The following is a 26,101-nucleotide window of genomic DNA, read 5'->3' as shown; positions in this document are numbered from 1 at the left end:
TAGAATGCATTTCAGGATGGAGAGAGCACTTCTTCCCAAGGCTCCAGTTATTTTGACCTTACTACTCTTAGGAGACAGAGTTTCTGTGTAAAATGAACCCTGCCCAGGAAGGAATTAACATATTCACCTGCTTGCCAAGGAGCTAGACATTATTTTCTAAGGATATCCCTCTTCAGGGGAAACCCTTTTCGAATGAAACACTCCCCCCCTCCTCTCAGTCAGTACTTACTAGCAGTTCTAAGTGGTCATTTTTTTTCTAGTTTCTGAGGAGAAGAACAGGTCTGACCTCAGGAAGGTTACAGTCTTGCTTGGGGACACTCATGAACAGACACTATAAGGCAGTACATGACAGCATAGTATGGAGGCAAAAGGAGAGGAGCTGATTCCGGAGACATGGATCCAAAGCTCAGTTCTATCATGAGGTCGCTCGAATGAGGGGTGAGTCACTTCATATATCTGGGCTTCCCTTTTCTCACTGGCGAAAGGAAGCTTTGGGAGCAGATGATCAAAGGTTCCTTCCAGTTGTAACATTTTAGTGTCAGGTCACAGTAAAGATAATCCAAGGACAGGAAATCAGAAGGACGATCCAGTTGGGCACTGCCAGACTGAGTTGGTCTTCATGGCTTTGTGATCACCTGCATCCTTCTCCTAGTATGCATGTTGGGGGGAGTTATGGAGAAGCCATGCCCCAAATCTCAGGGGTAACAGATATACCTTCTGAGTACCACAAAGAGGATTGTGGTGAAAGAGGTCCAGAGCAAAGCTCTTGCCCTGTACGGCCCATCCTTTATGACTGTCTCCCCTACAAGCCCTCCCACATTTCTTATATATAAAAATGCTAGCTGGGAATCACCAGATTCTATTGTCACTACCAGGCTCTTTCCGTATCAAGTGTTCCTGTGACCAAATTAGCACACAGTAGAGCATAGGCTTGTGGCTCTAGTGCTGGAAGGACCATAGAGGCCACCCAGTTCCAATTTCCTCATTTTCCAGGTGAGGGCACTCAGAACCAGGCAGGTGAAATACAGTACTGGTTCCAGAAGGTTCCAGAAGCCAGATTTGGTGAGACAGTCCCTGTCCTCCTAGAACTCACCATCCAGTAAGGGGATAAGTCACAAACCAGATCACTATCATACACATTACATGATGAAAGTATTTGAGAGTTGTAAAACAAAATGCTGCGTATGGCCCAAAGAAGAAGGGTGTTATCACCTGGGAATATCAAGGAAGGATTTTAGAGGAGGTGGCGGGCTTTTAAAGTCCATCTTTTAAAGATGGACTCATGAACTCAATAAACCAAGAAATATCAGGAATCCTAAGCTCCACTGTGGACATGTTGGCACAATCCACTGTGTGCTGACAGATGTAGATTGGTGGAAGTCACAGGAAGACAAGACTGCCATGCACTAGAATATCCAGGGCAGGCTTTATGGAGGAGCTGGGACTGATGGAGGAGGAAGGCTTTATTTACTTAGGCCTCAAAGAATAGAAAGGATTGAGGGAAGAAATAGGGGTAAGTGTACTTTAGTCCTGACCCAAAGAAGAGGGGCCATTCAGAAAGACTCTCAAAAGATTCCCCTTTCAGAGCATGGGCTCCAATGTCCCCCACAAAGCATTCACAGAAGCGACCTACAACTACACTTTCCCATTTCAAACAAGGTGATCACAGCCTCTTGATGGCTGCTTCCCACGTACTGTGCCTAATGCCAGCAAACTTCCTGTCCCTAGCTGACCTAGGAGGCCTATAAAGGATGTCAGAGGCATCTCAGATGGCCCTGTAATTCCTAGGAAGAGAGCCATCTCCTTATAAATGTCAGGGCAACGAACCAGACCCACATGGAGCTGAGAGAGAACCAGGTACTTCCATGGTACGGAATGAATGTGGCCACGAGGCAGCCAAGTCTGCCTTTCCCACATTAAAGTCTGAATTCCCAGTCAACTGCCGCCACATGTTCTTCTTTCATCACGTTAATGAGCTAGCAGCAGGACTGGGGTAGCCTTGGGATTGGAGGACCCTGTAGGGAGAAGTTACTCCTCAGCATAAACCCCTTCTCTGATGAGCTTGAACACTGAAGCCTCCAGGAAGGACTTTGGCCAGCTGAAGTCACGTTTTCCTGGGGAAGCTCAATGTTGTTAGCACATGGTCATGCCAGGAGGATTTGTGGAGAGCCACGGGGCAGCAGGCTCATCATTAAAACACCAAGGCTCTCCAGATGGCGTAAAAGCCCCGTGCCCACAAATCATTGTACCTGATGACAGAGACAGAGACAATCAAAAAGAAAAAGTGAAAAAGAACAGTGAAAAAAGTGGGGGAGGGAGAGAAAAGGAGGATGAGAGAGAGAGAGAAAGAGAGGAGAGAGAGAAAGAGAGAGAGGGAAGGAGAGAGGGGGGAGAGAGAAGGAGATATGTGGGGGAGAGAGAGGAGAGAGGTGAGAGAGGTAAAGGAGGGGAGGGAGGGAGGGAAGGAAGGAGGAGAAGATATGTGTGAGAGAGGAGAGAGAAAAAGAAAAAATCTGTGTATATGAGACAGAGAGAAAACGACAGAGAGAGATTAAAAGAGTGAAGGGAGGGAAGGAAATATAGAAAAAAAGAGGAAGGTGTGTGTAAGTGAGAGAGGAGAGAAAAAAGAAAAAGATGTGTATGTAAGAGAGAGAGCATGTGTGACAGAGAGAGATTAGAAGAGTGAAGGGAGGGAAGGAGATGTAGAAAAAAAAGAAAGGTATAAGTGTGTGAGAGAGAGAAAGGGGGGGAACAGGGAGAAAGAGTAGGAAAGAGATGGAGGGAAGAGGGGGGGGGAGAGAAGAGAAAGGAAGGAAGGGCTGGAGGGGAGAAGGAAGAGAAGGAGAAGACAGAGACAGAGAATGCCCAGAAGAAAAAAAATGAAGGAGAAGTAGAAGCTGAGACCAAGTGAACTAACATGCAGGACTAGTGGAGCTCCCTGGCACAAAAGGAAAGACCATTTGGTCAATGGCCAAATCTAACAATAACCCCGTCTAGAAGCAGAGGGAGCTCCAGAGAAGGGGGACTCTTTGCTAGGATATTAGCTTGGAGGTGGCTATAGGTCTTGGACCTGCAACTGCAAGGTCCAGGGACTTGAACTATATCAGGATGTGTATTCTTTGTGCTAGAAGAGCTCTCATGCTTTTAGATCTTGAGCCGTAAAATTCCTACCCTTTGGTAGCAGGAAGTCCCAATCTTGGGAGTACAAGGAGGATCTTATGCTTATGCCACTCCTGGGAGCTCTGCCTTTTAAATGGTTGAAGAAGATACGGTGAATCCAGAGGGACCAGCATGGTGAGAAGCCTAGCAGTCACACCAAGAAAGGATAAGAGCCGTGTGAAGAACAACCTTAAGGGGCAACAGGTTAGGTCTCTTTGCTGTCATGTAGAAGAGAGACTAGAGTTGTGCTTGCTCTTGAGGGTAGAACTTGGAGCAATGGGGGCAAATCAAAGGGTGGCAGATTTTAGCTTACTATCAAAAGAACTTTAAAGATGAGAAAACTGTGCAGCAAAGGAATGTGCTGCCTTGAGATAAGATGGTGAGTGAGCTCTCCATCCCCAAAGATCTTCAGGCAAAGGCTCTGTGATCGCTTGTCGGGAAGATCCCCCACAGGAGGCTGGGCGAAGTGGCCTCTGCAATGCGGATCTCACTTCCTTTGCTCACGTTCTTTCCTATGCCTGTAATATCCTTCCTGCTGTTAAGCTCCTACCCAATCTTTAAGGCTCAGCTCAACTGCCACCTTCTCAAGGAAGCTTTCCTTGACTTTCTACACTGTCAGCAAATAACATTCCTTCTCACACTCTACATAGCTTTTTCTTTGCTCTCTCCACCTGAGTTAGAGGTTTACATGGGCTTCATTTTTTCATTCGTATCCACCACTTGCAAGCTCAAATTCAGATCATTTAGTATGGCATTCAAAGCCCTATAAAATCTCCCCAAATTAGCTTTCTAGTTATTTCCTACCCAAATCCTCCACTCCATAGCCAAACCTATCTAATTACAATTCCCTAAATGATCCATGAACATTCCTTCCTGCCTGCCTCTGTGTACCCTATTTCCCTCTTTGAAATGTTCTCCCTAACTCGTCTCCTCTTTCTGTATTTGAATTTCAGATATCTTCCTAGGTTCAGAGAATAAGGTGTGTGCCATGGAACGGCCTCTTCCTGGGGGAGTGGGTCCCTGAATCCCAAGCACAGCGACCCCCACAGCCCTTCCTGGTTCCTGGGGGAAGTAAACTTCTTGTTTGTTACTGATAGTGAAAGAACACAAGGCAGAAGCTCTGACAGCTTCTTGTGCCTTAACCAGGAATTCACAAAATCACAAGTCCCATCTCCTCCTCTCCAGGAATCTCTCCAGCCCTGCCTTTTCTTCTCATCTTGTACTTGAGATTTTAATCTTGTCATTTATTTTGTACTCCCACAAAACTAGTCATTCCGAATGGACATCCCTTGAGGGGGACTTTTGTGACAGCTAGGTGGCATGGTGAATAGAGTCCTGGGGCTAGAGTCAGGAAGACTTAATTCAGGTACTCCCACCTCAGTTTTCCCCAATGGCAAAATGGGGATAATAACAGCACCTACCTACCAGGGTTGCTTTAAGGCTCAAATGAGAATCTTTGTAAGGTGGCACATAGTAGGAACTTAACGATACTTGTTTCCATCCCTTTATCCTACCCAGCATCACATAAAGAGTAAGGGTTCAGTTAACATTGGTTAACTGAAGTTCCAGTGTCTTTCCCTTGGGAGTTTCTCAGGATTATTCTGCAGGACGACACACTTTGGGCATGTCTGGCTGCCAGGGCAGTGCCTGGGATATTCACCCAGAAAGGGAAAAAAGGGAGGGGGTGGCAAAAATTCCAAGACACTGAGCCTCCATTCAAATGCAATCCAGATGTTGGAGATGGTACAGACCCCTAAGAAGCCATAAACAGCTCCCGTGAGAGCACGTTGGTTCTTTAGTGTTTCCAAATGTATATCATATAATTACCGTAAGCTGTGCACAGTAATGAGCCTGGACCAGGCTCTGTGATTGAAATGTACTAACTGGATTTAAAATATCTATCAACCCACTTGAAAATAAATAGCTCCTGGCAACTGAGGGTTTTTTTTTTCAATCCTTAATTGCCCAATGTCCTGGAACCTCGCCATGTACCTTTTACCTTTGTGTACCCACCCAGAGGGCTCACGAGGTGTTTGAACACTGACTCAGCATCTTACCTGCTCCAGGCTTTCAAGGTCAGCTCTGAAACCTGAGAAGAGAGGGACCTCCAGAACAGCCATGTTTGAGGATCCAGAGTGAAGCCACCTTCCGGAGAAAAAGGGAAAATACATTGAGGATCTGATGTCCCCAAACAGCGACCAGAAACTCCAGTCAACCAGAGAAAGCAAACCATGCTCACAAGATAATGGAAACTTGGGCTACGATGCAGGAACAGTGACCTGAAGACAGGCCAGTCGATCCCCACGTTAAAGATTTGCTGAAAGTGTCCATTTCAATTTCATCAAACTCCCAAACTGAAATCCAAATCAGGAAGAGAAGTGATGAAGGAAGAAAACTCTCTCTTCGGGGATCATCGGGGGATCTCCCAGGAGGGAGACAGGAGAGACTGGGGAGGTAGAACTAGACTTAGAAGAAGTCCCAGAACCTCAGAATTTCTAGAGTTGGACAGGACCCCAGCAGCAACTTAATCTAATGTATATTAGACTAATTGATCTAATAATATTAATTTAATGTATATCCCCATTAATTATTGACATACCCAATAAATGATCATCTAGCTTCTGCCTAAAGAACTCCAATGAAGGACAAAGTACTAGGGGAAGGGAAAGGTAGGAAGAACCATGTATATAATGGCTACCAGGTGCCAGGCACTGTGCTAAACATTCTTTCTGATCTGCCTCCTCAGGTAACTTCATTTCATTTTTTGGACAATTTCAAATTATTGGGAAATTTTTCCTGACATAAAACCTAATTTTGATTCTTTTAAACTTCTATCTGTTGGTCCTACTTATACTTTGAGGGGTTAAAAAACCCAAGTCTAATCTGTCTTCCATGTGAAATCTCTTAAAACTCCACCCTTCCCCACCCAGGTATTCTCCTTTCTAGATTAAATATCCCATGTCTGTTCAACTAATTCTCATTTGACATGGCCTCAAGGCCTTTCGCCGTCCCAGTTACCCTTTACTGGACATTCTCCAGCTGACCAATACCCTTTCTGAATCATGGCACCCAGAACCAAACACAATACTCCAGATAAAGCCTGACCATGGAAGGGTACAGAAGGCATTGCCACTTTCTTCTTCCAGGAAGGTTTGATTCCCTTGATAGAGTCCAAGATCACCTTGGCGCTTCTGGTTGCCATTATTGACACATTGAGTTCATGGTCCACTACAAGCTCCAGATCTTTTTCAGATGAACAACTATCTAACCATGTAATGCCTTGTAAAGCTAATTTTTTTAGCCCAAGTATAATACTTTATAATTTATTGAAATTAAATTTCATCTTAGTAAACTCAGTGTTCTATCCTGTAAAGATCTTTATCTTTATAATTTATCAAAATTAAATTTCATATTATTAGATTAAACTCGGTGTTCTAGCCTGTAAAGATCTTTATTGCATGGTGATTCTGCCTGCGGACTTCAGACAAATTAGTTCTCTTCCCTGTGCCTCCGTTTTCTAATTTGAAAAATGAAGGTGTTGGAGGGCATTTAATTTAACAAATACTTAATTCTCCCATAGTCTAGGCACTGTATTGGATGTTGGGGTTACAAAGAACAAAGCAATCTGTTTTCAAGGAACTTGCATGCTAGCAGGGTATCTGGTTCTAAGGTCTCTTTTGCTTTCAACCCTCTGGGTACTTTATCTTATGGGGCACCCCAGCTTTAGCATTCTATGTTCTAAGCTCTTTTCTGGCCTCGACATTGCTTTTAAGAAGGGCCCTTCCAGTCTTTCCATTTTCCATTCTATCTTAGAACACTTCTAATCTCTCCTAATGTTCTTTCTTGCTGGAACAATGCGTTTCTGAGGACGATGCTGCATCTTTAAAGTGTTGACAAGCTCTTTCCCCCTGTTGCCTATAAATGAAGGTGTAAGGTAATTAGGTACACAGGGGAGAAATGGAAAGAATAAGCAGTTTCGGGATAGAATCCATGAAGAGGCCTGGAAAACATCACTCTCTTCACTGACTCAGGCTCAGTCTTTCCCTCTGGCAACTGGCAGGAGCTGAAGCTTGTTCTCTCCAGGAGCTCTTGAACTGACTGGCCCTCGAGCCTGGCTCTGCTCATTGGCACCTTTCAGTCTGCAGGAAGCTGGCTCCGTGCGCACCTACATGATCATGGCATCCGTGTAGGAAGGGGAATCGACCCCTTCATTTTTCAGAGAAGTCAGAGGCGGCAAAGCTTGTCTTCCAAGTCCTTGTCGCTGGAGGAGTGTTTCCAAAGAACAAAATTCAACAAGTGCTTAGGAAAGTCCCAGGGAGCTGGGCTGAGGGCAGCTTTTTCTTTGCCTCACTCTCCTAGAGCTGAGGCTGAGGTCTCTGGGGGCATTGCTGCCTTCCTTGAAGAGGTCTATAACCCAGGTGGCTGCCTTGCAGCAATGAGGCCTTTCCACGGTTATTTCCATAACTTCTGCCATGGGAATTGCCAGAGTGAAGACAGAGATTTGAGATGAAGCCCAATTCAAGCAGATTGATGGTTTGTGAGAAGAAGGCGGGGAGGGAAGCAAAGGGAACCATATATTTTCTTTAATTGAGCATGCTTTTTCTTCTATTTCAAACTGTATCCATCTCTGACTAACCCTTTGAATTGGCCTTTTAGGTCTGGAAAGGACCTCAGAATATAGAATATGGAATGTCAGAGCTGGGAGGGTCCTTAGAACAGAGAATGTGAAAGCTGGGAGGACTCTTTAAGACTATAAAATGTCAGAACTGGGAGGGATCTTGGAATACAGACAGAATTTTGGAACTGTAAAGGACCTTGTATCATGGAAGATGGAATGTTAGAACTCAGCAACTCTGACCATAGATTATAGGATCTCAAAGTTGTAATGGACCTAAAGCTCAGAGAAGAGAATGGACTTAACCTAAGGTCACATAGCTAATCAGTTCAAGAACAAAGGGAGAGAAGATATTTATTTGGGGGCAGCTGGATAGCTCAGTGGATTGAGAGTCAGACCTAGAGACAGGAAGTTCTACATTCAAATCTGGCCTCAGGCACTTCCCAGCTGTGTGACCCTGGGCAAGTCACTTGACCCCCATTGCCTAGCCTTTACCACTCTTCTGCCTTGGCGCCGATACACAGTATTGACTCCAAGATGGAAAGTAAGGGTTTTTTAAAAAATTAAAAAAAAAAGAAGATATTTATTTACATTCATGCTAGTCAAACTCTTGGCCCATAGCTGAGTCAAGTCTTTCAAGACATCACCAATGGAGGAAGCCCAAATCAATTCATTCTTAGTTAGGTACCAAAAGACATAAGATTGACTCGTGTCCAGCCACTTCATATAGGTGGGTAGTCTAACTTGTAGGCTAGGTGGCTGGCCTATTTCTTATCTTAGAGAAGACATCAGTGCTACAGGGAAGGAATTGAGGGTTCTTTTAGTCATTGGTTGGGTAGATCATCCTGAATCACTTAAAAATCTCTTAGAGCAAGTGTAACTAAGACTCAGGGTCCATCCCAGCCAGTATAATCCCTTCAGTCTCAGAGAAGGACTGGGTTGAAGATTATTAGTTAATTTACATCAAGGAATTTACCCAGAAGCCTGAGAGAAAACTCCCCTGAAGAGAGGATCATTAAAATCAAGACTTTCATTACTCAGGACCTCAACTGAGATCAGGAGAAATCTTCATGTATGTTCCTGTATTTTACAGTCTGTTCTCTGGACTCTCCATCAACCAAGAATTTAAAAATGTAAATGCGATGCATATGGTTGGCATCGAGGTAGAATATTATGATTTTTGAATGATTGCTTTTACTCTTAGTGTCTTTTAGAGAAAGGTGATCCTAAATTGTTCCTAGGGGAAATTTCATAAGCACTGAAAATATCCTTGTTGCTAAAGCAACCCGCCTTCATAGAACCAATGACCATATTCCAAACTGATGTCTAGGCAACCAACACCCTGATCATACAAGCTCCCAGGTAAGCTTTTGTACTCAAACAGGAGCTGTGCGTGGTGGCAGGTGCCTGTCATCTCTGCTTTGGGGGAGGTAGAGACTGATGAATTACTTGAGCTTGAGAGTTCTGAGTATCTATGGGCCAAGCCAGTCTGACACCAATATGATGAGCAGGGAGTACCAGTCTGCCTAAGGGGCCCAGATGGAAACAGAACAGTTCACATGTCCCAAGACAATCAGTTGTGGGATTGGGCCTATGAGTGGCTGCTGTACTTCCAGCCTGGACAAGTAGGACTCAGAAAAAATCAAATTGAGGTTATTCAATGAACCAAATCCATGTTTACTGCAAAATTTCATTTTTAAAAAATGTTTTTACTATTCCTGTTCTTGTAAAACTCTTTTTTATGGGTCAGTTAGTCTCATCTGACTGTTCATAATCCAATTTGGGGTTTTCTTGGCAAAGATGCGGGAGTGGTTTGCCATTTCCTTTTCCAGCTCATTTTATAGATGAGGAAACTGAGGCAAACAGGGTTAAGTGACTTGCCTAGAATCACATAGCTAGTAAGTGCCTGAGGCCAGATCTGAATTGAGGTCTTCCTGACTTTAGGGCCAACATTCTACCAACTGTGCCACCTAGCTGTCTCTTGAGCAATTTATGGGTACATATGAGCAGGGGAAAATTAAATCAACTAAAGGTAACTTGGCTTAAGCCAAGAAATAGAGGGGAAAGAGTCTATGTGGAGTTTCCCCAGCTATTGCCCAGGAAACTGTCAATAAGGTTTTCTTGATGGAATGAAAAAAATGAATGAATGAGTCTGTTAATGTCCTTTTTTCAGCCTGTTCTGTCAAATAAACCACTTTTAAGTTAATATTGTGCCAGAACTCTGGATGGAGTCAAGATTTCCAAGTTTTAGCCCCTACTTTTGAACAAGTCACTTAGCTTTTCTCATTCTCAGATCCTTCATCTATAAAATAAACTGGTAGGACTAGACAAACTCTACATTCTATGTTCCAAGGTCCTTTCATAGGGCAGAACAAAAGTAGTTATCAGGGAGATGAAATCAGAAGGAAGTGGAGGGATAATAGGATAGTTAACTCCTATCAATTAGTTTAAGTCTCCAGGCCCACATAAAAAACACGCCTGATTATAGAAAAAACTGACACATGATTGCTGGGTTACTATCAGAAAACTTTAGAAGAATATCTAGGACAAATGAGAGATATCACAAGACTCAGGGTTGACAAAAATCCTGATTTTCAAAAAAAAGGAAGGCTGTGTAATTTCCAAACTACAGAATGGTGAGCTTGATGTCCATTTCTGGAAACATTCTAGAAGGTATATTATTAAAGGGATGGCTTATAAGCATTTAGAAAAGGTAAGGCTATAATTTCTCAAATATATAGAGAATCAAGTTAAATTTATAAGAATACAAGTCATTCTACAGCTGATAAATGGTCAAAGGATACGAACAGACAATTTTCAGAAGAAGGAAATCAAAGCTCTCTATAGTCATATTAAAAAAAACCCTCTGAATCTCTCTTGATTGGAGAAATGAAAACTAAAACAACTTGAAGGTAACACTTTACACCTATTAGATTGGTTTTTATGTTAGAAAAAGAAAATGACAAATGTTGGAGGGGAGATGGGAAAATTGGGACACTAATGCACTGCTGGTAGAATTGTGAACTGATCCAACCATTCTGGAGAACAATTTGGAACTATGCCCAAAGACAAATGTTCCAAAGTCCTTTAAAATGGGGCATATCCATTGGCCCAATAATACCATTACTAGGTCTGTACTTCAAAGAGAAAAAGGAAAAAGAAAAAGGATCTATAGGAACTTAAAGATTTAAAGCAGCTCATTTTGTAGTGGCAAGTTATTCGAAATTGAGGGTATGTCCATCAGTTGGAGAATAGCTGAACAAGTTATGGTATATAATTGTGATAGATACTACCTTGCTATAAGAAATGACAAGCAGGATACTTTCAGAAAAACCTGGGAAGACTTCCATGACTTGATGCAGAGTGAAGTGAGCAGAACCAGGAGAACACTGTACAGAATAACAGCAATATCGTACAGTGATCAACTGTGAATGACTTAGCTATTCTCAGCAACACAAAGATCTAAGACAATTCCAAAAGGGCTCTTGATGAAAAATGCTGTCCACTTCCAGAGAAAGAATTAATGGAGTCTGAATGCAGATTGAGGCATACTATTGTTTACTTTATTTGGTGCATATGTATGTTTTGGATTTTTTGGACTGTATTTTTTCTACAACAGGATTAATATGAAAATATGCCTCAATCTGCTTGCCTTTTCAGTGAGTGGGGAGGGGAATGAGGGAAGGAAGAAGATAATTTGGAACTCAAAATTAAAAAAAAAAAGAATGTTGCAAATTATTTTTACATGTAATTGGAAAAAATAAAATATAAAAAGGTAAGGCAAACTAAGCTTATTTTTTATTTTTAGATAAGATGACTAGATTTGCAATTCTCTGTTATAATCTTAATATGCTGTATCTTTAGCATTTCACTAGAGTTTATCCTCCCCACCTCCCCAAACTGACATTACATCAAAGTTGGGCAAAGGCTCCCCTTGACTCAGTAAATCCCAACAAAATAGGAACTGATAAAAGCTTTACACAAGATATGTGGTAGGGTGATGGGTCTAGATTCCCATGGAATGTTAGTATGAATGTTCCTGTGATGTAGGATTCTGTGGGAGAGAGGCGATGATGCCCTCCAAACTCTGTTCCTGCTTCCCTATGTGTCACCCCACTCAGCTCTTCCATCAGACCACCATCCAACTCTTCATTCCCCTTCCTTTGCATATTACTCTTGGAAGCCACTCTTTTGTCTACTTCCTTCTGCTCCACTTCCCAGAAGTGACCGAGCTTGCTGCTGGTAACTAATTTGTATTCAGAAATACAAGAACATTGGAATAACTGAAAGTTAATGAGCATGGTGTCTGTGTGCATTAGTTAAAAGATTCTTGTTAGGTAATGAATGTATGAAATTCAGAATCCCTCTCAGATGGCTGGCTTTTATGACTGCCTGATTTGGAGCACTGCTGACTCCATACTGCCTGGTTTTGATGCCCACTTTTGGCCTTAGGTGACTCCTTACCTGGTGCATATTTCCAGGATCACTTTATACTCCTGGTGGTCTTGATCTGATGCTGGATCGTCATCATCCACAAGGGGCAAGTCCCTCTGAGGGGTTTCTAGTTGTTTCGCTGCAGAGACCAGTCCAAGTGGGGGCTGAAAGCGGTGCCTCTCAGTTTTGGGTTCTTTGAGGTTCACAAAGAGCTGGAAAGCAGGCTTGGCCACTGGGTCAGGAACATTATAGGTTACATCAATCTGTACCAGTAAAGAGAACATACCATTAAGTCAATCAAGTGTTCCACATGGAATCTACACAGCCTACATATTCAATGTGACTCCAGAATCATAGATTCATGGCATCTCAGAAAATGTCTAGTTCAACTCCTTTCTGAGACATTTTTGAAAGAAGTTATCCAGGCTCTGCTGGAAAATTTCTCACGATTCATTAATGAAACCTGGACACCTCTAACTCCTACCTCCAAACAACTTCCTCTCATTTCTTCTAGTTCTCTGCTCTGGAGTCATTTAAAACAAATCTTTTCTACAAATTAACCCTTCAAATATCTGAAGATGGCTTCATGTTCCCCTAAGTCTACTCTTCTCTGGGTAAGTCTCCTGAGCCTCTTTAGTTGAATGAATGTTGGAGGAGAGACGCAGAGGTTTGCAGACTAGTTTTCCAGAATTATCTCCTACTCTTTTATAGAAATACTGCTCCAACCAGACTGGCTCACCATTTCTGGAACATTCTTGTATTTTCCTGTCTCTGTTTATGCTCTTATCATTCCAGCAAGTCTAGAATTCTTTCTTTCCTTTTTCTCTTGATCTCTATAAACCTGCCCATCTTTTCAGGCCAAGATTAAGGTTTCCTTCCTTCCTTCCTTCCTTCCTTCCTTCCTTCCTTCCTTCCTTCCTTCCTTCCTTCCTTCCTTCCTTCCTTCCTTCCTTCCTTCCTTCCTTCCTTCCTTCCTTCCTTCCTTCCTTCCTTCTTTCTTTCTTTCTTTCTTTCTTTCTTTCTTTCTTTCTTTCTTTCTTTCTTTCTTTCTTTCTTTCTTTCTTTCTTTCTTTCTTTCTTTCTTTCTTTCTTTCTTTCTTTCTTTCTTTCTTTCTTCTCTTCCTCCTTTCTCTCTTTTTTTCTCTCTCTTTCTCCTTCCTTTCTTCTTTTCCCCTTACTTTCCAGCTTAGACTCAACACTGTGTATTGGTTCCAAGGCAGAAGAGTGGTCAAACCCAAGGTGAAGTTCTTCTGGGTAGTTCAGCTTTTGTATTTCATTTTGGAAGTAGGACAGTACCCTAAAAATAGAAAGTCAGCAAAGTTGCTTTAGACCCCTACACTTTATAGTTATATATGTGCAGAAGGAAGGAATAAAAAAGTATTTATTAATGTCCTCACAAAGTTTACATTTTAATTGGGGTAAACAACATGGGCCTAATGGGATCCTGGGTTGCATTGAAGGCACCCAGTGTGGGGACATGGTTTTGCAGTCCAGAAAGTCAGGAGGGGCCCAATCTGGCTGACTCTGATCCTGATTTGTGAACTTCAAAACTATGCCTCAACCAACAGCTCATTCTAGAACTTGCTTTAGCCCCAAGGCTTCCTTGCCTGGGAATATACAACTCCCCTTGAGGCTTTCTTACTCTAGAACATTCCTCTGCCAGGATGGCCCTCTTCTCCCATTGGTGAAACCCACCTGGAACTTCCATTATAATTGTCCAAAAGTAGAGCATTTTACTTTGGGTTTCATTGGAATTCTCTTGGCACCTTCTCAAGAATGTCAAAGAGGAGATTACTGCTAGGTAGGACTCTGGTAGGATCACTGAGGCCTTCACAGGTGATGATTCAGAGCCATGGTAGAGTAGACACACTGCTGAACATGGAGCTAAAAGAGACCAGGTTTCTAATCCTGGCTCAGAACTTAGTAGCTATGGGACCTTGGATAGATCACTTTCCCTCATTTTTAAATGACGGCAATAATACCTATACTCTTTTCCCCACAGGGTTGTTATGATGAAAGTACTTGTAAATTTGGAGCATTATATTATTATAAGTTATTATTGATGTTGTCATTGGTCAGAGAGAATGCCATGAAAGAAAGTAGGCTTTGATCTTGGCCTGAAAAGATGGGCAGGATTTGCAGAGATCAAGAGGGGAGAGGAAGAAAGAATTCTAGACTTGCTGGAATGACAAGAGCATAAACTGAGACAGGAAAATACAAGAATGTTCCAGAAATGCTTGGAGCAGTATTTCTATAAAAGAGTAGGAGATAATTCTGGAAATGGTAGAAGTTTAAACAGAGACAGCAAAATCCATGGCATGTTCTAGAAATGGACAAACCAATCTGGCTGGATGAGGAAATGGAGTCACAGGAGAAGTGATTTGCCAGCATGCCCAGAGATAACAAGGCATTCCAAATTCAGTGCTTTTTCTACCATGCTGTGACACTACTTTTAGGCAGATTACACCTTTTCCACCTCCCTCTCCCTATAACATTTTTTTTCCAGTTGAAGTTATGCTAAAACAAACATGAGAGTAATCGCGAATTAAAAAATCAGGGACTGGGGGCAGCTGGGTAGCTCAGTGGATTGAAATCCAGGCCTAGAGATGGGAGGTCCTAGGTTCAAATCTGACCTCAGACACTTCTCAATTGTGTGACCCTGGGCAAGTCACTTGACCCCCATTGCCTAGCCCTTACCATTCTTCTGCCTTGGAGCCAATACACAGTATTGACTCCAAGATGGAAGGTGAGGATTTAAAAAAAAAATCAAGGACTAAAACGGTAGACTGGAAGACAGGGGCCAAGCCTCATTACTAGAATCCAGCCCATGGACTGCAGGGGAACACTGTGTGTGTGAATATAGCTGCCTTGTTGCCAGCTGGAAATTCTCCTCTGCCCACAGTTTTTTTTTTTTTAAGATAGAATTATCTTGATAGACCTTAAAACATATGAGATATTCCATTGAATATCTCATATTGAAATTTAGTTTCCTCATCTGTAAAAGAAGGAGTTAGATAAGACAGCCTGTAGACCCTTCCAGCTAAAGATCAAACATCTGACGATTCTTGACTGTAAAATAAGAGAAAAAATTCTCAATGACACAAGGTTGTCTGGGAGACTCAGAATACAGAGTAGACATGAAACAGTAGAGAAAAATCAGCTCTCACTGCACTGTACGGTCTACCTCAAAGGGTTATGGTGACGAACACCTGTAAGAGCCATGGAAATAGGAGCGATTGATTACTCCCAAGATTACTTGGGCTCCATCTCCCCCTATAACGGTGGTGGCTCTGCCAATTAAGGCCAGTAAAGCTCTGCTTCCACCTGATGTACAAGTGACTAGGGGTTCAAGTTGCAAAGACTTAAGAGGCTCATCAGAAGTGGCCACTTTCTGATGATGAAGGGAAGAGGTTTATCTGCAGTCATGAGGACACTTAAATTCCACAAATATTTTCCAGTGTTCCAGAACATAGGCACTAGAAGAGAGCATCTGGTCAAGAGTCCCATTTACAATAAACCCAGCATCTATCCATGCAGCCACACATCCATGCATTCACCCATCCTCAAAGTCAAGAACTCCATTAAGGTACAACACATTACCTCCCAGGCAGCCCAATCCTTTTGGGGGTAATTCTAACTATTTGAATGTTTTTCTTTCTATCAAGCTGACATCTGCCTCTCTCCATTTTTTACCCGTTGCTCCTGGCAGGTTTTGGTCCTTTGCTACCAAGCAGAGAGACAGCAGCTCATTTTAATGTGAAGATAAGTATCAGATCTCCATGGAATCTTCTCTTCACTAGATTAAATGCCTCCAGTTCCATCAATCTATCGTTAAATGGCAGATTTTCTCAACCTCTCATTGCCTTGGTTGCCTTCTTCAGGAAGCTCTCCAGTTCTCAGTGTCTTTTCTAAAGTATTGGCTGCATACTGCAAACTAAATTAACTTCATTCTAGCTACTTCTGTATTAAAGGACTGGAATTTAAGAATATTTCAAATGACTATGCTGCCTCAATTGATGCAGGTTATTTTAAACCATAAAGCAAAGAAAAAAGAGACAGGTAAACATGTTTATTTCAAAGTAAAATTATAATATGATTTCTGGGTCAATTGATGCCCTTGGTCCTTGGCCTAGGATATTATTAGCTTTTTGGGCTGCCATGTCATCCCTGTTGATGTATATTGAGTTTGCAGTCTGCTAAAATCCCCAGTGTTAGCAATATGCAAAGCCTCACACTCAACTCAGTGGGGAATACAAAAGCATATAAGAAATCAGCTGGTCTAGTTGAGAGCGACGATAGTGATCTCCCAGTTATGTCCACTAGGAATGCGGAGAGATTGGCATTGAGCCACATACATTCTACCCCGGCCCCCTTGTGGACAAAGTCTACTTTTATAATTTATATATATTTGGGGGGGAGTATATGCACATTGGATGGAAGTAAAACTTAATTGGCTTTGAACCGGCGGGGCTGCCATCATCCCAGAGGACCCCAGGAGACGATGAAGCCTAGAGGATTAATTATCAGTTGTTCTCAAGGAAAACGAGCAATTCAGAGCTCTGCTAAAAAGTGGGACGTGAGGAGGCAGAGAGGGAAGGGGAGGAGAGGAAAAGAAAGAAGGAGAAACCCAGAGAAAGAGAGGCGTCGACTTCTCACCTGCATCAGGCAACAGCCTTCTCCTTTAGCGCTAACAAAGAGTCCTGTGGGAATACTAGGTATCTGTGGAAAGAAGATGAAACATGACTCTTAGGATTCTCACTCTCCCAGAGCCACAGGAAAACACATTCCAGGCAAAGACTTGGGGCCTATTTGACCCTGCCTGTATTTATCACGGCCAGCTATGTGCCAATATTCCCCATCAAAAAGCCTCCAGCACCCTCTGTGACGAATGATGCAACTGTAATTATGTCATCTTTAATTTATAAGTCATGTGTGTCCACGCCTAGGGAAGGGTCTTGGAGAGAACAGCTCGCAAGGTTTTGTGCATTATGAAGCTTAGCTTTCCCCCGACACAGGAGACGTGTTCCTTAGAGCTAGGACCTGGGCTGGTTCCCATAATCCTTCTTCAGGGAATTCACACCCACCAGCCGAGAACAGCATTTTCTTCCTCATGGCTGCAGTGTGAACGGAACCAACACGTACCACCGCTGTCTGCAGGACCTTCTGGTTGGACTTGTTCAGTTCGAATGTCTCCTGATAGTCTAAGTTTGTGGATGCCAGAGAGATGGTGAGGTTGACCCCTCCAATATAAGACAGGATAGCATATTCGGCCAGGGCCTGCAGGGCCACACATGTGTCCTGTGAAATACAGATCGAGTCCACAGTAAATTGAAAGGGCTTCATGAGCCTTTTAAGCTCCCCAGGTACGATTACAGTAATTATGGCTATGTGGAAGGAACACAGAAACAGAAGGTGCTCAATAAATGTGCCACGACAAATTGAGTTATTTTATCGCTCCAGAATTTTATTTCCACTTGCACTAGTAGATAGAAATTTCCCTGCGTCCCTCAGAAACTCCCTCAGCTGCCTCTATTCCTTCAAAGAGAAGAGGGTCATGAGCCTGCTATAGGTCCACAGGCTCAGGGCACGGTGGTCTCCAGGTTACCGGCTTTAAACAGCTGAAGCAGCGCGATGTACTAAGACTCCAACCTGTGTTGGACAGGACCCATAACCTCACTGAGTCGTGGGAGCTCCAGGAGACTCCCATCTCAATAATAGTAGGAAGGGGCATCACAGGGAGGACTTGGGCTGAGAGTGAGAACAAGGTGCCGGGGTCAGGGAGGAGGAGAGACCCACAGTCCTCTGCCATAGGCAGATTCGATCTGGACTATTCAATTCAGGGAGAGGACCACATATGAGAACAGACATTGATCAACTGGAGCACATCTGGAAGAGGATGACCAGCACAGTGAGGATACTTGAAACCATGTCATTTGATGACTGACTGAAAGAGCTGAGGCTGTTTAGCCTGGAGAAGAGAAGATGTAGGAGGAGTATGATGGATGTCTTCAAGTATTTAAAGACTGTCAGGATGAAGAAAGATTCAACTTATTTTACTTGGCCCCAGAGGGCTGAACTAGGAGCAAAGTGAAAATGTTGCTGAGAGGCAGATTTCAGCTTGACATAGGGCCAAACTTCCAAACCATTTGAACCATCCAAAAGTAGAAGTCTCTGGGGAGGTAATGAGCTGCCCATCATTAGAAGTCTTTAAGTAGAGGTGGAATCATAACATGTCATATATATTCTAGAAGGGATTCCTGCTTAGCTAGGGGTTGGATTAGAACTCAGGTCCCTTCCAGCTCTGAGATTCTCTGATTCTGGGTGTAACAAAGGGATGATATTCATACTCCTTTCTTTATAAGGTTGGTGATAGGATTCTAGATTTAGAGATGGTAGGGATCTTAGAGTTCACATCATTCAAGACCCCATTCATTTTACAGATGAGGACATGGAGTCTCAGAGAGGTTAACTCACACTGGTGGTAAGTAGTAAAGCTGGTTTTAAACCCCAGTCCTCTAACTCTCAATCCAAGTTTCTTTCCATGCTTCCTGCCATGAGGATCTAGCAATTTGGTGCTTTTTAAAAATTTAACAAAAGATATTTATTAAACTATTCCTGGATAGAGAATGGTTAGGCTCAAATAAATTCAAAGTTTAAATAAGATTGTCTGCCTTCATGGAATCTATTATAGAGGGTGTATTAATTAGAATCTTGAATCCTTGGACTTCATCCCCTAGAAGTCCTTCAGAATTTCCCAGAATTCATCTCCTCTCTCCACCACATTTGCATATAGTTCTGTGTAAGCCATGTCCTCTCTCTCTTCTTTTGCAAGTGGGCTGGGTTTAGGTAATTTTTTAATTTAGTTATTATTAATAAAACTTTTAAAATATAATATTTAGTTATTGTATATTAATTTTAAAATCCACAAGGGACAAGACACATACACAAAAAACTACAGGGTATATATAATAGTCAAGATAATGCTTATGAAAGGGTTGGAAAACTGTAACTCTCTATGCAAACAGGAGCCATTTTTATCATTCCAAACATGGACTCACCTGGGTGGAGGAGAACCCCCCCAGTGCATTCCTCTGCTGGGACAGCCATTTAACCACTGGCAATGCTGACGCCACGTCTCCCAGGAGCGTATAGGTCAATAAGGCATAGGCTGTCATCTCCACTTCAGCTGAAATGACTGAAAGAGAGGGAGTCACTAACTAGAGGAGGGAATCCCATCCCAAGCAGAAATTTCCTGGCAGATGGTCTACCCACAAATGTAGAGATTCTGGGTGGTTTAGAATAAAGAATCAATGACCAAAATGCACGCTGTTGTCTCAGCTATGGAGACAAACACAAAAGACAGCTGGGAATACTAGTACCTGATTGAGAAAGTCCATCATTAAACCCCATAAATGTGTCCTCATCAGTAACAAGTGTTCCTGTCAAGCTCCAATGGGTGAATCCATCTGGAATTATATAACAATGATGTTAAAGGAGTAGATAAAAGGTAGCCAGGGTACCAGAGCCGTAGAATCGCAGGGTTGGCAAGGATGGTCAAGGACACCTGGTCCAACCATTGCAGAACAGAACACCTCCCTACAACATTAGTCTCCCCAAACAGGCTCTTCAGCTGTCCATCTTGCCCGCTATACTGCTTAGTCTCATCTGAAGCAACACCAGCAGACTGGAGTGTCGGAAACATTTCCCTGGTACGTGGGTGAGGCAGTTTACTCATTTTGGAACGCTCCTCCTGTTCCGATTAGTAAGTGACTGAGCACTAACTCTACACTAAAACATACCAGACTGGGTTTCCCTAAGGATCCAGCCATCTCACCATCTCCAGGGCTTTCTGCCTTGCTTCTTATCCGCACTTGGAACAACACCTTCAGACCAGACTGCCCCAGTCCTAGAGTGAGGCAATCCATTCAAGCTTACAACTCTTGTGCTAAGAAGGTGAATAATTGAATGCCTGCTCAGCTGGACTTTAACCAGGCCTAGACCATGCTTCCAGCTGTCTGCCTCTGCCATCTCACCACCTCACAGATACCTTCCATTTTGTACTTGTATCCCCAAAGCTTAGCATGGAACACCAAAACACTGGTGGCTTTTTCATATTTTTTGTTGTTGTTTAATCATCTTTGTTGTGTTAAACTCTTTGTGACTCTATTTGGGGTCAAATACTCGAGTGGTTTGCTATTTCCTCCTCTAGCTCATTTTATTGATGAGGTAACTGGGACAAACAGGGTTAAGTGACTTACCCAGGGTCACACAGTTATTAAGTGCCTAAGGCTAGATTTGAACTCAGGAAGATGAGTAGTCTTCTGGACTCCAGGCCTGGTGGGTCATCTAGCTGCCCTTCAAAGTTAGCTACCTGTCCTACATTTCAAAGCAGGCAAGATGAATAGCTGAATAGCTTGGTTTTTTGAGTTCTTCAAGTGGAGAGTAGGAGGCTAATGTTCTAGGGAGGTCCTCCTTCCTCATCCTATACTTGCACAGTTTATTTTTTTCAGTCAAATGTAGGACCTTACAATCATCCCAATTCAAAGTCATTTTAGCACATTTGGGGTATTGTTTCACATTCTCCTCTCATGTTCCCACAAACTAACAAATATCTCGTAGGGAAGAAGGAAAGACTCAGAAGGTACTTGTCAAGAACATCCACCGGAATGGCCCATTGTTATCTTTAACCTTCCATATCTAAAGTAGAACTCATCCTTGACACCCCAAACCTTCCCACTCTCCCCACTTCCCTATTCCCTTTAGAATACTGCCACCTTCCCTGATTGATACCCAGGTCTGTAACTTCAGAGTCATTTTCTTTCTTACTTCAATTATCAATCATCCTGTCAAGTCTACACTGGGGGACACCACTTCATGACCATCCCCCAATTTTTTTTGTTTCCTATAATCTGACTCCCATCTATTCCACTCTTTTAGGAGGCAGTATAGTTTTGGAGAGGCTTAATAAGAATTGATTGGCCAGAAGAAAATTAACATGTCTTCAGTGACCTTATAAAACACATTTATCACAGTAACATTCCCTTGTTTTCTGTGTCCCAGTCCTTGGGAAATTTGGCAGAACTATTGGGAACACAAGATTCCCCTGGGAATGCATATGGCGCGAGAGACATGGTGGATCCATAAGCACAGACCCTGAGGAAAACCCAACTCCACAGTTGTACTGATCCATTGCAATCAAGTCTGCTTTATCTTCTCTCTCCCTCCTTTAAGGTTCTTCTATTTTTTCCTTTTAACTTTATCTTCTGTTTTAGAATCAATACTGTGTATTAGTTCCAAGGCAGAAGAACAATTAGACAATGGGGGTTCAGTGACTTGCCCAGGGTCACACAGCTAGGAAGTGTCTGAGGCCACATTTGAACCAAAGCCCTTCCATCTCTAGGCTTGGCTGAGCCACCTAGCTTTCCCTCTTTAAGGTTCGACTCCAGCAGCCTCAAGGGAATTGTCTCAAATGCCAGTGGAGAAACTGTGCTTGTTCCTATTGACAGAGGTGAGCTCCAAGCAGTCCTAGCCAAGGAGCGAGGCTGGGTGGTTCCTTGGATCTACAAATGCTGTCCATCCCACCCACCCTGGTGGGCCCTCTTTGTGATGCTAACACTGAAACTGGGCTGAGTTTTCACTTGAGCCTTTTCAGAGCAACTTCACTGAAAATTCACTGAAATATTATTATAGTGCTGAGCATTAAACCAAGTTTGTTTCTATTTGTATCCTTTTAGTACAGCCTGAATTAAAAAAGACCTGGGTCATCACACACTTCAGAGTGTGATATGAGTCACCATCATGGAACAGGCCTTGTCTCCGATGCTGTACCCAGCAAGGGACCTTCGCTCAATCCAGATTTGTTGATTTGATTATATTTTGGTACAAACTGGGTATATTTTGGCTCTTGTCCTAGAAGGCTTAGTGACTGAACCAAAAGGTCTCATTATTAGGTCCTTCTATTAAGGGGAAAACTTGGCGTGAGCCCCAAATAGAGCAGAGCTATGAAGTTCCTGTGGAATCCTTCTCTTTTTTCTTTTTCTTTTAAAAAATTTTCCATGGTTACATGATTCATGTTAACTCCCTCCCCTTTTCCCTCCTAGAGTTGACAAGCAATTTCACTGGGTTATACATATATTATCACTCAAATCCTATTTCCATATTATTCATTTTTGTAATAGAGTAATCTTTTAAAACCCAAACCCCCAAATCCTATATCCATATAAACAAGTCACAAATCATATGTTTTCTTCTGGATTTCTACTCCCACAATTCTTTCTCTAGATGTGGATAGCCTCCTTTCTCATAAATCTCTCAGAATTGTCCTGGATCATTGTATGGCTTTTAGTAGCAAAGCCAATTACATTTGATTGTCCCACAATGTTTCAGTTACTGTGTATAATGTTCTACTGGTTCTGCTTCTTCACTCTGCATCAGTTCATGGAGGTCTTTCCAGTTCATAGAGAAATCAAGCAGTTCATCATGGAATCATTATTCTTAGTAGTTTGCTTTTAAATGCATTATTCTCAATTCAGAGCTAGTTGTTTGGAAAATATAACTTGGAGACAAGAAGACAATTCTAAGGCTTATTACTCCACCATGAATAACTACTGGTATTTCTCTAGATTTTTAGGTTTTAAAGTTGGGCTTGAGAAATGGCATGACATAGTGGGTAAGGGACAGTCTTGGAGTCTTGAAAACCTGGATTCAACTCTTGTTTCTAGTTTGTGGGAGAGTGGACAAGCCAATTAGCCGCTTAAGGTCCTAGGCAACAATTTAAGATAATAAGTTATAGAAAGGTTGCTATCTACATAAATGGAAGGAGTTGGCATATCTGGAGTTCCCCAAAGTGATGAAATTACAGGTCTAGACCAAAAAATGCCTTGGGGTTTTAGTAAGTACTTTTTCCCATGTTTATTTTATTTTTATGGATCACAACAGCCCTGTCAGGTACCTATCAGAAGCTTCATTCTAGCCATCTGACAGATGAGGAAACTAAGGTTCAGATTGGGGAAGTGACTTGCCCAGGAAAGTAGCAGAACCAGAACGAAAATTCAGGTCCTTTGATTCCAGACAGAATCCTTCCGCCATGCTGGGCTGGCTATCCTCTGGAAAGTGCTACCATCTGACCATATCAGTGCCTTCAGGATTTAGTCTAGTCCCTTCCTCCTCAGGGATTTAAGGACTCTCATTTGCATGACAAGGGACAGACTGTGATCAAAGGCTCTTCAGTTCTAATAAGACTAGAAGGTTCAACACATCTATTAAGGCCAGGGTGGGGGTGGGGGGTTACTTGTGGTCCACTAAGGTCACCTGCCCAGATTACCTTGCATGATGGCCAGGCTGTTCAGCTTCCGAAGCACAGCAGGGGCAACTGGACTATGTAGGAGAGTAAGGCAGTAAGCGGTGAGGGCGCTGCTATAAGGGTCTTCTGCTGAGTACAGGTTAGACTCCAAAAAATGTTTTGCTTTGGTAATAGCTGCTTTTTCTTCCTAAATCAAGAGAGAGAGAGATAAAATCATAATAATAACTCACATCTACACAGGGCTTTAAGGCTTCCTGAGTACTTAGTACTCCTGAGTAATTCTTTAAGACTCTGAAAGGTAGAGAGGGCCAAGATTATCAAGTCTATTTTCCTTTATTGTTGTTCTAGACTAGTGATATCACTGTGGGGAATTCTTTCAATGCAGAACAGCAGCTCCTTTCACTTAAAGTCTTTTTTTTTTAAACCTTTACCTTCCATCTTGGAATCAATACTGTGTATTGGTTCCAAGCCAGAAGAGTGGTAAGGGTTTCACTTAAAAGTCTTTTGTTGTTGTTGAAAATTTTATTTAATTAGTCAATTTAGAACATTATTCCTTGATTACAAGAATTACATTCTTTCCCTCACCTCCCACCACTTCCTTTACTTAAAGTCTTAAAGATTTGACCAGAGCATCAGGGGTAACTTCTTAACAATAGTTAGTAATTAATAACTCCTTAATAGATCCCATAGCCAAATAGCTACTCTGTGTCAGAGGCAGGGCATGGACTCATTTTTCTGACTCCAAAGTTGGTCCTCAGCTCTAGTTTACGGATAAAGAAACAGTCTCAACAAGGGGAAGAGACTTGATCATGCAGCTACTACCTAGGAGGAATGGCAGAATCATGGACTAACCTTTAAAGGCAGGTAGCTCAATCTGTTTGTGGACTGCTTGGCTAAAGGAGTTCTTTCTTCCTCACACTCAGTTAAAATTAGAAGGGACTTGCAAAAGCTCATTGGACCAACCCAAAAAGAACCCCTTCTCCAACACCCCCCCCCCCAAATGGCCATCCAGTTCTGGCTTGAAGAGCTCCAAGGAAAGGGCAAGCCACCATCTCTGCTCAGCCTGCCTTTGGGCAGTTCTGATCATTTCTCCTTCCATTAGACCTCCTTTCGCCTTTTTGCCACGTCCAATGGGAGACAGACTGTTTGCTCCTAGTTCTGCCCTCTGGAGATAAGCAAAGACTAGCCCCCTGAGTGTGCCCACCCTTTGCACACTTGGAGACAATCATGCCCGCCCCCCCCCCCCCCCCCCAGTTTTCTCTTTTTCAGGCTAAACAGCACCAGGGAGAAGAAGTGGTATCTCGGTGCCTTCTGGCTCTGAGTCCCAAGCAAGCTTTGATGGGTTTCCGGATACATTTCTTACATCTCTAGCTGTCGTGCTTCCTCCCATCTCTTCCGCCTTATGTTAGCACGCTCTGTCAGAATTTCTTCGTTGGACTCTCAATGCCTTATTGTCTGTTATTGTTTCCAGTGCCGTTTCTGACACGAAAGAGGGCAAAGCAGATGACAGAGAACAATAAGGTCTGGAGGTCACTGGGTGGGATGGGGGTGTGTGTGAAAGGGGTGATTGCAGTCCTGCAATCATGTTTTAATGATCTCCGATGACCTTGCCACTCAGGAACGCAGTTCTGATCATTTATAGAAACAATGTAATTCTACTTGATGTAATTTGTTTCTTTTCATTCCTCTGGGGTATGACCTTTGCTCTTCCCTCTTGGCTTGCTTGCAGAGAGATCAAGCTTGCCAGTAGGAACTGTGCTGCTCCAGAATTGGGGGGCCTCCGGAGCAGGCTCTCCCCTTTTGGAACCTGAGCCCCGCTTTGCACCCAGGTGCTCCCAGCATCATCATGAGCCCAGCACAAGACAAGGGGCCTAATTAGCCCTGGAGGCTTGGAAAGAAAGGAAACCACACTGAGTTCTATGCAATAAAACAAGAAATGTTGCTTGATGCCTCATAAATGTGCTCATACGCAGCATGGGAGAGGCTAGGCTGCTGAGAAAGAGCCGGCACTGCCCGACAAGCCCGTCGGATGCTCTGAATGAGGCTACAGGGCCAGGCCAGGCAGCCCCTGCAGAGTCCAGCGCTCTCCCCCTGCCTGCCCTCTTCTCCCAGCATCCCAGGATCTCAAGAGAGGCGTGGCAACTTGGAAGACCCTCAGTCTCACCCTTCTGGCCAATGCCTCAATCTACCCCATAAGATTCTGAACCCACAGCCCAGAATCTTGATCCAAAGGCTTTCCTTCATCACCGGCACCAGCGCAGGGAGCTTAGCACTTTCAGAGGCATCTTGGGATGGCTCAGTTAAAGGAGCTTCCTCTTCCTTGAACCAAGTCAAAAATCTGCTCTCGTCCCTTCCCTTCCCCCAGCAATCCTGATTGTGCTCTCAGGAGCTCTAGGCGATAGGTCAGATCCCTTCTCCACATGAAAACTCTTCAGATATTTACACAAGTGATCATGAGCTCACCAAGTCTTCTCCGGGCCAAACATCCTCCAGAGATGCTCGTATTACATAGTCTCAAGGTCTTTTACCCCGCAGAGGCAGGTCAGCCTCCTCTGGACCCACTCGGGCTTGTCTATGTCCTTCCTGAAAGA

General features: G+C 43.1%; 1 protein-coding gene across 3 annotated transcripts in view; it reads right to left on the bottom strand.

Annotated features, from left to right (window-relative positions):
• Window positions 1-26,101, bottom strand: part of CPAMD8 (C3 and PZP like alpha-2-macroglobulin domain containing 8) — a 181,068-nt gene that overhangs the window by 19,137 nt on the left and 135,830 nt on the right. For all 3 annotated transcript variants that reach the window (XM_056822282.1, XM_056822280.1, XM_056822283.1), the window contains exons 30-36: window positions 23,532-23,697; window positions 19,588-19,674; window positions 19,267-19,403; window positions 17,351-17,506; window positions 16,865-16,927; window positions 12,239-12,471; window positions 5,217-5,304 (exon numbers count right to left, since the gene is read on the bottom strand). In XM_056822282.1, the coding sequence (XP_056678260.1) occupies window positions 5,217-5,304; window positions 12,239-12,471; window positions 16,865-16,927; window positions 17,351-17,506; window positions 19,267-19,403; window positions 19,588-19,674; window positions 23,532-23,697 (930 nt within the window). The remainder of the gene's footprint in view (window positions 1-5,216; window positions 5,305-12,238; window positions 12,472-16,864; window positions 16,928-17,350; window positions 17,507-19,266; window positions 19,404-19,587; window positions 19,675-23,531; window positions 23,698-26,101) is intronic.

This window comes from Monodelphis domestica, chromosome 3, assembly GCF_027887165.1.
Source record: "Monodelphis domestica isolate mMonDom1 chromosome 3, mMonDom1.pri, whole genome shotgun sequence".
Lineage (NCBI taxonomy): Eukaryota > Metazoa > Chordata > Mammalia > Didelphimorphia > Didelphidae > Monodelphis > Monodelphis domestica.
The sequence above is the reverse complement of the archived record's forward strand: the minus strand, read 5'-3'. Positions and strand labels throughout refer to the sequence as shown.